General features: G+C 42.4%; 1 protein-coding gene across 1 annotated transcript in view; it reads left to right on the top strand.

The window, feature by feature from the left end:
• LOC125459875 (septin-7-like) overlaps positions 1-13,970 on the top strand; it is a 67,627-nt gene that overhangs the window by 37,717 nt on the left and 15,940 nt on the right. The window contains exons 4-6 of the mRNA XM_048546848.2: positions 2,518-2,618; positions 8,135-8,269; positions 9,854-9,971. Of these exons, the coding sequence (XP_048402805.1) occupies positions 2,518-2,618; positions 8,135-8,269; positions 9,854-9,971 (354 nt within the window). The remainder of the gene's footprint in view (positions 1-2,517; positions 2,619-8,134; positions 8,270-9,853; positions 9,972-13,970) is intronic.

Here is a 13,970-nt window from a genome sequence, read left to right as displayed (position 1 = left end):
CGTAACGACTGACTGTGTGGCTTGATGGTATCTATTGTATGTGTGAGGGAGAATAGGTTAGTCTGTATAGAGTGAATCATGTCATTAATGTCTGTCTGAGGTAGAGGGAGTAATTGCTGTTAGTGCTGCATTTTGGAACGCAAATCAGGGCAGGACTTGTACACTTAATGGCAAGGTCCTGGGGAGCATTGCTGAACAAAGCGACCTTGGCATGCAGGTTCATAGTTCCTTGAATGTGGAGTTGCAGGTAGACAGGACAGTGAAGAAGGCATTTGGTATGCTTGCCTTTGTTGGGTGTGGCAGTTGGGAGGTAATGTTGCGGCTGTACAGGACATTGGTCAGGTCCCTTTTAAAATACTGTGTTCAGTTCTCCTTGCTATTGGAAGGATGTTGTGCAACTTGAAACCATTCAAAGAACAAAGAAAATTACAGCACAGGAACTGGCCCTTCGGCATGCGCCAATCCAGATCCTCTGTCAAAATCTGTCACCAAGGATCTGTGTCCCTCTGCTCCATGCCCATTCATGTATCTGCCTAGATACATTTTAAAAGATGCTATCGTGCCCGCCTCTACCACCTCCGATGGCAACACATTCCAGGCAGCCACCACCGTCTGTGTAAAGAACTTTACACGTATATCTTCCTTAAATTTTTCCCCTCTCACCTTGAAATTGTGACCCCTAGCAATTAAGTCGCCCACTCTCTTTTTTTGGGGGGGGTGTGTGCGGTCGGGGGGTGGGGTTCGGGGTGGGTGAAGCTTCTTGCTATCCACCCTGCCTATACCTGTCACAATTTTCTAGACCTCAATCAGGTTCCCCCTTCAAGCTCTGTCTTTCTAATATAAATAATCCTAATCTACTCAACCACTCTTCATAGCTGGTGCCCTCCGTATCGGGCAACATCCTGATGAACCTCCTCCTGGACCCCCTCCAAAGCATCCACATCCTTTTGGTAATGTGGCGACCAGAACTGTATGCAATATTCCAAATGTGGTCGAACCAATATCCTATACAACTGTAAGATGACCTGCCAACTCTTGTACTCAATACCCTATCCGATGAATGAAAGCATGCCACGTGTCGTCTTGACCACTCTATCGACCTGTGTTGCCACCTTCAGGGTACAATGGATCTGAACACCCAGATCTTTCTGTGCGTCAGTTTTCCCCAGGGTTTTTCCATTTATCGTAAAGTTTGCTCTTGAATTGGATCTTCCAAAATGCATCACCACGCGTTTGCCTGGATTGAACTCCATCTGCCTTTTCTCCAATCTGTCAATATTCTGCTGCATTCTGTCCCCTTCACTGGCTACTACTCCACCAATCTTAGCGTCATCTGCAAACTTGTTAATCAGGCCGTCTATACCTTCCGCCAGATTATTTATATATATCACAAACAACAGTGATCTCAACATGGATCCCTGTGGAATGCCATTGGTCACATTTCTCCATTTTTGAGTAACTCCCTTCCACTACAACTCTGTCTCCTGTTGCTCAGCCTACCATGGGGAACCTTATCAAATGCTTTACTGAAGCCCATGTATATGACATCCACAGCCCTTTCCTCATCTGCCAACTTTGCCACTTCCTCAAAGAATTCTATCAGATTGGTAAGGTATGACCTTCCCTGCACAAAACTGTGCTGCCTGTCACTAATAATCTCGTTTTCTTCCAAATGTAAATAGATCCTATCCTTCAGTATCTTCTCCAGCAACTTCCCCACCACTGATGTCAGGCTCACCGGTCTGTAATTACCTGGATTATCCTTGCTACCCTTCTTAAACACGGGGACAACATTGGCAATTCTCCAGTCCCTCCGGACCTCACCCGTGCTGAAGGATGCTGCATAGATATCTGTTAAGACCCTAGCCATTTCCTCTCATTTCCCTCATAACCTGGGATAGATCCCATCCGAACCTGGGGACTTATCCATCCTAATGCCTTTTTGAATACCCAACACTTTTCCCCTCTGCCTTTTAGAAAAGACTTGCCAGGATGTTACCACGGTTGAAGGGTTTAAGCTATAAGGAGAGGCTGAATAGTGCCTTTTTAAAGTAAGAATGTCTGTGCTTTGGAAGCAGTTCAATGAGTGCTTACTCGATTAATAACTAGAATGGGCAGATTGACATATAAGGAATGTTTGGATGGGCAAGTCTTTTAACTACTAGCATTTAGAATGATAAGCATCAACTCTATTTAAGCACAACATCGTGAGGTGTCTTGATATGGTGAGGATGTTGGTTCTTGTGGAAGGTTCTAGAACTGGAGGTCACCATTTAAATTTAGAACAGAGATGAGACACTTTTCTCTCGCAAAAGGATAGAGGGTCATCAGGTAGTGTGTAGATGTGAGTTACAATCAGATTCCCTATGATTATCTTGAACAGTGAAGCACGCTCAAGGGCCTGAATGGTCTACTCCTCCAAATTGGTGTATTTTTATGCCAAGGAGGCAACATTCAGCACCGAACTAAGCTGATGCTTTTTAAATGATGAATTATGTGCAGTTTCTTTGTTTCCAGGTTGAACAGGTAAAGGTTCTGGTTAAAGAAGGTGGTGTGCAACTCACGCTGACCATTGTCGATACCCCAGGGTTTGGAGATGCAGTGGACAACAGTAACTGGTAAGTTTATAACCCTGACAAAAGATGGAGCATCGAATGTTTCATCTTGCTCCACTCTGATTCCTCTTTCAGCTCACTGAGAATCACTATCTTTCCAACAGCTTTTGAAATATCTGTGAAAAGCATCTGTGGTCTATATCCGATAAACCAGACCTTGAGAATGAAGAAATATAATTTACAATCTTTTTTATATCTGTAATTAATTTACCATAAGTCAGTGAAAAAATCCTGTGTAGGCAGCACAGACTTCTGCTGTGCATCGTGGGCGACCATCATTTGCATCTTTTACCATGCTTTCCTTTTTAAAAGGTAGTTGTGACTGTGTTAGATTTGTGACACAACCAGCCTCGACTGCATTGTGATGTGGCAATGCAATGCAAAAAAAATGCAAAAAAAAAACTAGTTCAACAAAGGAACATTTACTCCTTAAGCAACCCTTTGCATTGGTACAGTTTCCTATTCATGGCCAATTTTTAAAGAATATGGCATCCAGATGTGATTGTAAGTCATGACCACAGATAACACAAACAAGATCCAGCAAACTTTGGCTCACTGTGAGCCATGTTCTGCTGCAACTTGTGATGTGAAGCTGCCTGTCAGTGCTGTCTGTCACTCTTGTGGCCTGAACAGCCAAGGCCCTGAGGAATTTCATCAAGTGGATCGTAACTGCGGTTAATCATTGGGGGTTGTTTATCATGCCCCTGACTGCCCTGAGTGGGATGAAAGGGAATAATTGCCTTCTGTGTTGGAGATGGTGATTTTTCTGTCTTTGTGGATGGGGGTGGTTCCTATGTCTTGGAGGAGTAGAGGGTAATTACTGTGGCATGGACGTAACGACTGACTGTGTGGCTTGATGGTATCTATTGTATGTGTGAGGGAGAATAGGTTAGTCTGTATAGAGTGAATCATGTCATTAATGTCTGTCTGAGGTAGAGGGAGTAATTGCTGTTTGTGTGGTTGACTGGCCTGAGGCTTCTGTCAGAGTTATCTATCCAATAGGCGAAGTCCTTGTACGTGTGCAAATATTTTTGAAAATGCATCTACTGGATCATTAGGCTTGAGTGCCAATTCTACTTCTCAACCACGCAGACTGTAATTCTCAGGCTGTAACTTGCCCTGAATGGATTTGTAAGCATGGGAATTCTAAAACTATAATTTAGAAGTGCAATCTTCATTATAGTTTTTGTTTGAGATGGCTCTGAGTGGATATACTTACTTAATTTTTTTAAAAGACACTGTATTCAGAGTCAACAAGCTTACTTGCTAATAAATCACAAGTGATGGTGCTTAATAAAACAGGCATCCACATGGAGCAATGTTATGAGGGTTGCTTTTCTTCTTTTGAAACTCAATATCACGTTATGTGGTTTGTGCTCGATTTACTCTCGCTATTATGGGAGATAGCTAGACATTTCAAAAATGTGCCTAACTGAAATGCAACATTCATATAAAAGGACTTCAATTCTGTTTAAGTAGTTACATTTTGGACTGTAACATTGATAGCAGAGAATGTTTTGAGTCAAAATGTAATATTACGGTATGATTTACCCATCCCTGTTTTCTGAAAATGAGCCCATGACCAGTTGAAGAATGATGATACAATGTGGGTTACTTCTTTACAATAATACCCCTATGGTGTGGAAATGGGCCATTCAGCCGATCATGTCCACATAGCCCCTGTAAAAAGGATCCCACATCCTTACCCTGTCGCTGTAACATTACCAATGGCTAACCTACCTAGCCTACACATTCCTGAACACTATCGGCAATTTAGCATGGCCAGTCCACCTAACCACATCTTGGGAGGACTGTTGGAAGAAACTGAAGCACCCAGAAGAAACCCTCCACACAGACTGGAATCGAACCCGGATCCCTGGCACTGTGAGGCAGCAGTGCTAACCATGAAAGAAGCTGCAAATTTTGGCCTTAGCAATTTTGTTGCCATGCAGAAGCAACATTTCTTTTCAGAATTGGAGCCTGATTTGAGCATGGATAAAGGTTTGGGTAGACTGTTACTTTCCATGGGTAAAATTTATCAAAAAAGATGACCTCTTGATTGCTCATCAAGTGTAGTCAGTTTTTGACCAATTCAGAATGACTGAAGACTGTACCATGGAAGGATACTTAATAGAATTGTCCAAGACTGCAGAAATAGCATTTGGAAATTCTCCAGTTTCTGCTGGCATTTATCTTAATACTTTGGCACAGTCCAATAAGTATGGCAGACTTCTAGTTCTGACAGGAGTTAAATCTGTGGATAAACATACACTACTAGAACAAATGTCAGAATCACTTCAAAAAAAAATCGTAGGAAAGCATACCTTTAATAGCATCATTTGTAGCACAAAGGAGAAATCAGCAAGACAACAGAAAATAGCGAGTACAATATTAACAAATTGGCTCGGCGAACTGGAAATGTGCTGTGGATGACAACGTGAAAGGAGAGCCATAATTTAGAAGGAAATGAGGACAAAATTTTTGGAAGCAGAGAGAATTTAACACTGACGATAGTGAATGAGTCCCTAGAAATGCTCAGGGCATATTCAAAGTTTCAGGTTCAATTCAAGGCACCACTATGCCACTAATTGTCCCAAACACTCTAGTAAAATACTACAGTAGATTCAAAGGAAGAAAATGGAAATACAGATCTCCGAGGACATTGTATTGGACACAAGACATTTTTAACCTAGCGATGAATAGCTTGCTGACAGAGACTTTGAATTATGCAGTGATGCATGGGAGGCAATGGCCAAGTGGTATTATATCTGGACTGTTAATCCAAAGACCCAATAATATTCTGGAGACCCATATTCAAATTCTGCCATGGCAGATGGTGGATTTTGAATTTAATACAAATCTGGAATTAAGAGTTGGCGATTGTTGGGAAAAAGCCATCTGGTTCACTAATGTTCTTTTTAGGGAAGGAAACTGCTATTCTGTCAGGTGTGGCCTACATGTGACTTCAGAACCAATGTGATTGCCCAGAGGTTAGTTCAGAGGCAATTAGAGATAGGAAATAAATGCATGCCCTCATCCCATTAATAACTATATTTTTTAAAAAAGCATTTCCATAACATGTGGAATAGATGGGCTAAAATGTTTCGAGTACAAAGGTTCAGGGCAAAGTTATGCTGTTCGAGAGTTCAGTCAGTTTCATATTTGGAGACCGTAAAATCTTGTAAAATAGGCAGAATTAAAGATTTTCAAAGGAATAAATCAGTTACAGTGTCCTGTGAAATACCCTAGTTATTTGAGTAGGCCATTGATGAAGAAACCAATGGTCAAACTCAATTTGGAAAAAAATCAAGTTATTACATTTGGAAAATAAAGGAATTTGCTATTTACACATGGGACACATTGCATTCCTTTAATTGAACTCCACTAAAGAAATTACAGAAGTGTTATTGCTATCAGAGGGTATAAGCTTAGAAGATACATCTTTAAGACAATTGATTGTATAGATGATTTGCCCATTTGTCTTCAAAAAGATTAAAACTTTTACTAAAGGATGCAGAAATAACAGACAGTACAGTAAATTTGTCAAAAAGCTAAGCAACAGATGTGAGATTTGTAAGAAACGTTGAAGGCACCATCTGTCTATAAGTCTGCCCTTAGCAAGCAATTTCACTGAGATCATGGCCATGAATTTAAAAGTATGGAAAAAAGAAGCACTTTCATCTGACATTTCTGGAGATTTGAAAACCAGATGTTTAGGTCATAATAATACATGCAAGATTAAAACAATTCTGGGATAAAGCAATGGAAAATGACTGCAACAGAGACTGAAGTTGGATCAATGGCACAATTTCTCACTGACAAATCTTGAGAGTGGCAGAGGAGTCTCCTAATGCTGAATTCGAGAGATGACTAGATATAGTACTTGGGATAAACGGGATCAAAGATTATAAGAAGAAAGCGGGATTAGACTATTAGGTTGGAAATTCAGCCATGATGGTGAAGAATGGCGGAGCAGGTTCAAAGGGTCAAATGGCGGCCTCCTGCTCCTATCTTCTATGTTTCTGTGAAATCAAAGATATATGTCTTTCAGTATGAACAAAAGGATGATGGTATTGCCATATTCATCCATAACTTTGCTGACTGTTGACTAAGTGGAGAGGCCCAGAGAAGGCTATTGGTAAAGGTAGAAAAATGATAAATGTACAAGGGGAAATTAGACCATTCAAGTAAACTGTTCAAGATGCTTGGTATGGATTATAACTTTTCAGGTTCTGAAGTAGTTATTGAATATAGTGGGAAGCCCATGTTACCACAACTATATAAGCTTAAACTGCCACAGCTAACAGTTTGTTTATGATGGACAGATTTGTTTTGATATACTGGTTGAGGCTCAAGGGCTTAGGCCTGTGGATTGGGAATATGAAGAACAAAGATGGAAGGCAGAACGCAGAGCACAAGCTCAAATAGTGGGTTCAAGAGGGAAAACATCCTGAGAAAGAACATAAACCTATTACTAGGAGAGAGAGGTGAATCAATGATTACGTTAATAATAGGTCATTATGGGCTAATGTACAATGAATGAAATGTGAGGTTGGAAAAAGATTTAAAAGTAAATAAGGGGCTCTGTCATCATTTAATATGGTCTGAAGTGATGACTGAGGGAGTAGGTTTTTTAAATTCAGTCATGGGATGTGGGCACGCTGGCTAGCCAGCTTTCCAGCATCCACATTTCTTTCAGTTTTTATTTATTGCTAGTTGCCCTCAGAAAGGTGATGGTGAGCTACCTTCTTGAACCGCAGCAGTCCATCTGCTGTTGACTTACAATGCCCTTAGGGTGGGAGTTCCAGGATTTGAACCCACTGACAGCGAAGGAATAGTGAGATATTTCCAAGTCAGAATGGTGAGTGGCTGGGAAGGGAAAATGCTGGTGGTGGTGTCCCATTGTACCTGTTGCAGTTCCTTCCAGATGAAAGTGGCCATGGGTTTGGAAGTGGTATCTAAGGATCTTTGGTGAATTTCTGCAGTGCATCATGTAGATAGTACAAACTGCTGCTACTGAGCAATGGTAGTGGAGGCAGTGACTGTATGTGGATGTGGTGCTATTCAAGCAGGCGCCTTTGTCCGAGGTGAGGTCAAGCTTCTAGATTGAAGTTGTAACCATCCAGATAAGTGAGGAGTATATTATTGGTAAAGAGTTAATTAGGTTTGAAGTGGTTGTATAAATATGGTGAACACATAATCAGTGGGTTGTGAATTTTATGGAGTGTGACTAACTGAAATAAAGTTTTCACTAAAAGTGTGGACTTGAATTCTGTTTAAAATCATTACCTTTTAGGGGTATGACATAAACTAATTATAGATTTATCTGTTGCAGCCATACATCTAACTTCTGACTTCTGTGAGAGATGTGGATAGCTGCTAGATCTTGTCAAGGACTCCTCAGCCTGTTCAAACACCCAGGTCACAAATTGTGAGAGTGAGCAGAGGTCCTGGGGTGTGCTGGTCACACAGTTGTTCTTCCACTGAATGTCCCATTGTCTCTCTCTGTTCTTGTGCAGTTGGCAGCCAGTCATCAACTACATCGACAGCAAGTTTGAAGATTTCCTCAACTCTGAGTCGCGAGTGAACCGCCGCCAGATGGCTGACACCCGCGTTCATTGCTGTTTGTACTTCATCGCTCCGTCTGGACATGGGTGAGCACTACATCTGGGAGGGAGTAGGAGAAGGGAGGAAAATGTTCCTCATCAGCTGCACAATAGGTAGGGAGGGGAATTGTCCTCCAGAACCATTGCTGGATATGATCAGTGACTCTACTGAAAAGGGGCCAGCACTGGTACAAAGGACCAGAGGGCCTCCCTAGAACTGTATATTCCTCTGGCTTGTGAAATATGAATGCTGTAGAAACCGAGGTTGCTTTTCGTCACTATCTCGTCTAATAAGCCCCAATCCCTTAATCACTGAGAAGCCAATGGCCATGAGGATGGAATAGTTTGGGTAGAGGGGATACAGGTGAAAAGTAATTAAATCAATAACTTCTGATGTGGCAAATATGAAAGGTGATTTACTCCTTATCCTATGTTATTCTGCTCCTGTCACAGGAGTGTTTGATGGATGCACTGTAGAAAGAGATTTGCATACATCAACATGAAACTCTAAGTAATAAGCATACTTGAATAATTATATCCCAAATATTACTCTGCTTTATTCATTTTGGCACCCGCTACAGAGGCATGAATAACTTTGAAAATTTGTTTGTTTGGCAAGGGCTTTGCTGGTTAGGCCATCCTTTGTTGCCCATTATTGAATAATTGGGAAGATGGTGGTGAGTTAAAATAGGGTCACGTTTGAAAATACTTTAAGCACTGCCACAGAGGTCCGCTTCATATGTATGTGATCCAGCAAGTTGATGTTCTCTTGTTAGTGTGCCCTGCATCTTGCATTACTGACTGCATTGAATACTGAAATGTGGAACTCCTTTTCATGATTTGATGCAGATATATTGGTCCACTGTCTTGACAGTTAAAGAGAAACTAATAATGCTACTCACGTGAAATATAATAATTCTACCTGTTTCAATTGACCTACAAATACATTGTATTTCACTTAATATTATCAAGAGAGCACTATTATTCCATAATGCCCTGTCACAAACAAAAGTCAGACTTCTTTTGCCTTTGACCATTCTGTTCTGTGAGGCCATATAAATGCTGTGGCTACAAATGCAGGTCAGAGGTGAGGAATACTGCAGCAGGTAATTCACGTTCAGATTCACCAGAGCTTGCCCACCATCGACAAGGCACAAGTCAGGAATGTGATGGACTACACCCATTTGCCTGGATAGGTGCAGCTCCAACAACACTGAAGAAACTTGATATTATCCAGGACAAAGCAGTCCTCTTAAAGCCGCCACCACCACAAACATTTACTCTTTCCACCCCCGATGCTCAGTAGCAACATGTGTAGCATCAGCAAGATACACTCCAGGTATTCATCAGACCTTCTTGGAGAGTATTTCCAAACCCGTGTAGAAGTACAAATGCAGCAGTTAGATGGGAAGACCACCATCTGCAACTACCCCTCCAAGTCCCTCACTAGCATGCACACACACACCTGTTCCTTCAGTGTTACCACAACAAAATCCTGAACTCCCTCCCTGACAGCACTAAGGATGTACCAATGCCACATTGACAGTTGCAGAAGTGTACCTGATGCGAATAGCTAAAGCAGACAGTGTATCCTATTGTAGCTCTCATGCAAATGCGTGTGTTGTCTTCCAGGCTGAAGCCTTTGGACATTGAATTTATGAAACGTTTACATGACAAGGTGAATATTATTCCACTCATAGCTAAAGCAGACACCCTTACCCCTGAAGAGTGCCAGCACTTCAAGAAGCAGGTAACTACTTGAATAACTGATCTTCACAGTGCGTGTCTTTAACGTAATTAACCTTCTCAACATGCTTCATACTAAGACATCGGGCCATTTAGGGAGACTGGTCAGACAACCTAAAGTACAGTTTAATCTTTTTTAATAAGCATCGTAAGGGAAGGTGGCGAGGTGCAGGCATGGTGCTCTAGAGCTTAGACTGAAATGGTAAAGGCCAGCTGCCATTGGTGGGAGAATTGTCATCAGATATGTGCAAGAACCAGAATTACATGAGTGCAGATATCTCGCGGTTTTAAGGAAGGTTTAAACTAAGGTGTGAGGTCATGAAAGAATACTCAGCGGGGGTTATATATGAGAACACAAATCACGACGTGGGGATATGATGACATTGCTGCCACTGAGATGTGGTTGAGAGAGAAGCAGGACCAGTGGCTCATTATTCCAGGATACAGGGTCTTCAGGTGAGAGAGGGAAGGAGCTAAAAGAGGAGGTGTCACAGCCTTGATCAGGGAATCTGTTACAGCAGTAAGGAGGGATGACGTGTTAGAAGGTCCTCAAATGTAACCATATGGGTAGAACCTAAAAACCCAAAAGAAGCACGGACATTTCAAGGAAGTGTTGAAAGTAATAGGGTAGTGATAATAAGGGATTCCAACTGCCCCAACGTTGACTGGGTTAGTCATAGTCGACCCTTCAGTCGAACTCATCCATGCCAACCAAGTTTCCCCAATCAAAGTAGTCTCACTTGTCTGCGTTTGGCCCAAATGCCTCTAAACCTTTCCAATTATGTACCGGCCCAAGTGACCTAGAATATCATAGAATCCCTACAATGTGGAAACAAGTCCACACCAAACCTCAGAGCATCCCACCCGGACACAACCCCCCACAACCCACCCAATCTACACATCCCTGAACACAATAGGCAATTTAGCATGGCTAATCCATCTAGCACTGCACATTTTTGATCTGTGGGAGGAAACCAGAGCACCCCAAGGAAACCCACGCAGACACTGGCAGAATGTGCAAACTCCACACAGACGGTCACCTGAGGCTGGAATCGAACCTGGGTCCCTGGCACTGTGAGGCAGCAGTGCTAGCCACCATGCCGCCCAACCTTTGGAGCCTCCCTGGTGGGGAGTTGAACCCCGGTTTCCCACATGACAGGCAGGGACGCTAACCACTATACTATCGAGGATGTCTTTTAAATGCTTTTTAAGAAAAGATCATTTCTTGTCGTATGTATTCACTGTAAAAATACGTGAACAGTGGGTACTTTGACCATACGTGTGTCATGCCATTCATGTTAACTTAGGAAAAGACAAGGAAAAAAAACTTGAGTCCAACTTTACTTTCCACTGCCACAGTCCCACTCGAAGCTTTCCAGCTCTTGCCACTGACAGCATCCCACAAAGGGCTGCCTGCTCCTGCTCTTGCTGATGCTGTCACTGCAGGACGCAATGTGCATACTCAGCCCCTACTAAGTGGTTCCCGCTTGCGTCCCAGCTCCTTCCTGACTCCTCAGGTGGGTCTTTAAAAGGGGTGGGAGAGGACAGAATTACCCTAGTTTTGAAACCCCCTATCCTAGAGAAAAGACCTTTGCTATTCACCTTATCTTTGCCCCCCAATTTACAAACCTGAATAAGACCACCCCTCACCTCCAACGCTCCTCTCCAGTGAAAAAAGTCCCAGCCTATCCAGCCTCTCCTTCTAACTCGGACCCTTCAGCCCTGGCAGCATCCTGGTAAAACTTTTTTTCTGAAAACGATCTCCAATTTAATAATATCCTTTCTACCACAGGATGACCAAAACTGTAAACTCACTCCAAAAATCAACATCCTGTGCAACCTCAATGTCGTCCCAACTTCCATACCCAGTGGTCTGAGCGATGAAAGCAAACACGCTAACCACCTTATATACCTGTGAGGCAACTTTCAAAGAACTATAAATTTGAGCCTCTAGGTCTCCGTCTTCAACAACACTACCCAGATCCCTGCCTTTAATTATGGTGTGAAAGGGAAGGAGCAGAATTCTTAACGGATGTCCAGGACATTTTTTTTAAGCCAGGTCATAGAAGGCCCCTACAAGAGAGGAGGCAACCCTGGACTTAATTAATTTTAGGTAATGATGCTGGGCAAGTGGTTTAAGTATCAGTGAGGCAGTATTTTGTAAACAGCTATCATAATTCCACTGCATCCAAAATTGCTCTGGAAAAGGACAAGGATGGTTCTGAAATCATAGTTCTTAACTGGGAGAAGGCCAGTTTTAATAAGATTAGATATGATTTACCACAGTGGGCCAGGAGGTAAATTTGTCCGAGAACAGTGGAAAGATGGGACCGTCAAATCCTCTGAACCCTTGATGTTGAGGGATATACAGCATTGGATTAAGAGAAAAAGGAAAACTTATGGAAGGTAACGAGGGCTTAGAACAGCACAAGTCCTGGAGGAGTATCGAATATGCAAGTGGAAACTTGAAAGGAAGATTAGGAGAGCTTTACATGTAAGGATATTGGCAGGCAAAATAAAGGAAAATTCGAAGTTATTTCACAGGTGCATTAAGGGTAAAAGGATAACAAGGGAAAGAGTAAGATCTATTAAGGACCACAGTGGCCATTTGTGCATAGGCTTCTAACTGGGCGTACATGGAATAGTGTAGGTTAGATGGGCTTGAGATCGGTATGACAGGTCGGCACAACATCGAGGGCCGAAGGGCCTGTACTGTGCTGTAATGTTCTATGAACACTTTGTCTCTTTCGCTTGTGAATACTGCGACAGTTATACATACAGAAGCCAGGTAGATAGTCTGTGATACAATTAAAGAAATTAGCATAGACGGAGAAGGATGTTCGAGTGTCCTGGCAGGCATAAAAGTAGTTAAATCTCCAGGGCCGCATGAAATGGATCCAGGTTATTGAGTGAGGAAAGGAAGGAAATGGCAGAGAAGCTAGCAAAAAATTTCAGTTCCAATCCGTCCACGAGAGAAGTGCCAGAAGACTGGAGGACAGCCAGTGAGTTACCATTATTCAAGAAGGGAGCAAAAGATAAACCAGGAAGCTAGGCCAGTCAGTCTAACTCTGAGGTGGGGGAAACTATTGGAAGTAATTCTGAGGGGCAGAATTAATCTCCATTTTGAAAGGTGGGCATTAATTAAGAGCAATCATCATGATTTTGTCAAGGGACATCATTTCTGAACAACCTGATTGAATTTAATGAGGGGTGTGCTTTTGATTTGGTCTACTTAGGTCCCACATGGGAGACTGATAGCGAAAATAAGAGGCCTTGGCGTTGTGCAGAAATTTGGAAAATGGATATACAATTGACTGAGTGCCAGAAAGCAGAGGGTGATGGTTAAGGTGTCTTTTCTGACTGCTTGTCTGTGTTCTTTGCAGTCCCACAGGGAGCAGTGTTGGTGTCCTTGCTGTTTGTGCTTTTATATATAAATGATTTAGACTTAAATGTAGGTTTGATCAGTAATTAAAAACCGAAAGAACTGCAGATGCTATAAATCAGCAACAAAAGCAGAAGTTGCTGGAAAAGCTCAGCAGGTCTGGCAGCATCTGTGAAGAAAAATAATCAGATTAACATTTCGGATCCGGTGACCCTCGGAACTGATGGTAGCTGGGAAAATGTCAGTTTATATGCAGAAAATAGAGAGGGGGCTGGAGTAGGGAGTAAACGATAGGATTATGCCTAACGAGAGAGAAGAACAGATGGACAGACAAAGGAGTTGACAATGATCTGGCTGGGAGGGTGATTTGTGGTTAATGGGGACTGTTGGTGACTAACAACAGATGGTGTATAATGGCAGCCTTTGCGTGATAAGGCCTGGTGTGACAGATAGGGGACTAGGACATGGGAGAGTTTATGCCTTAAAATTATTGAACTGGATATAGAGTTTGGAGGATTGCAGGATCCCCAAGCGGAAAATGAGGTGTTATTCTTCTAGCTTGCATTGAGCTTCTCTGAAATGCTGCAGCAAACCAGAGTCAGAGCTGTTGGCGGGGACAAG

Source organism: Stegostoma tigrinum, chromosome 16 (genome assembly GCF_030684315.1).
Source record: "Stegostoma tigrinum isolate sSteTig4 chromosome 16, sSteTig4.hap1, whole genome shotgun sequence".
NCBI lineage: Eukaryota > Metazoa > Chordata > Chondrichthyes > Orectolobiformes > Stegostomatidae > Stegostoma > Stegostoma tigrinum.
The sequence above is the reverse complement of the archived record's forward strand: the minus strand, read 5'-3'. Positions and strand labels throughout refer to the sequence as shown.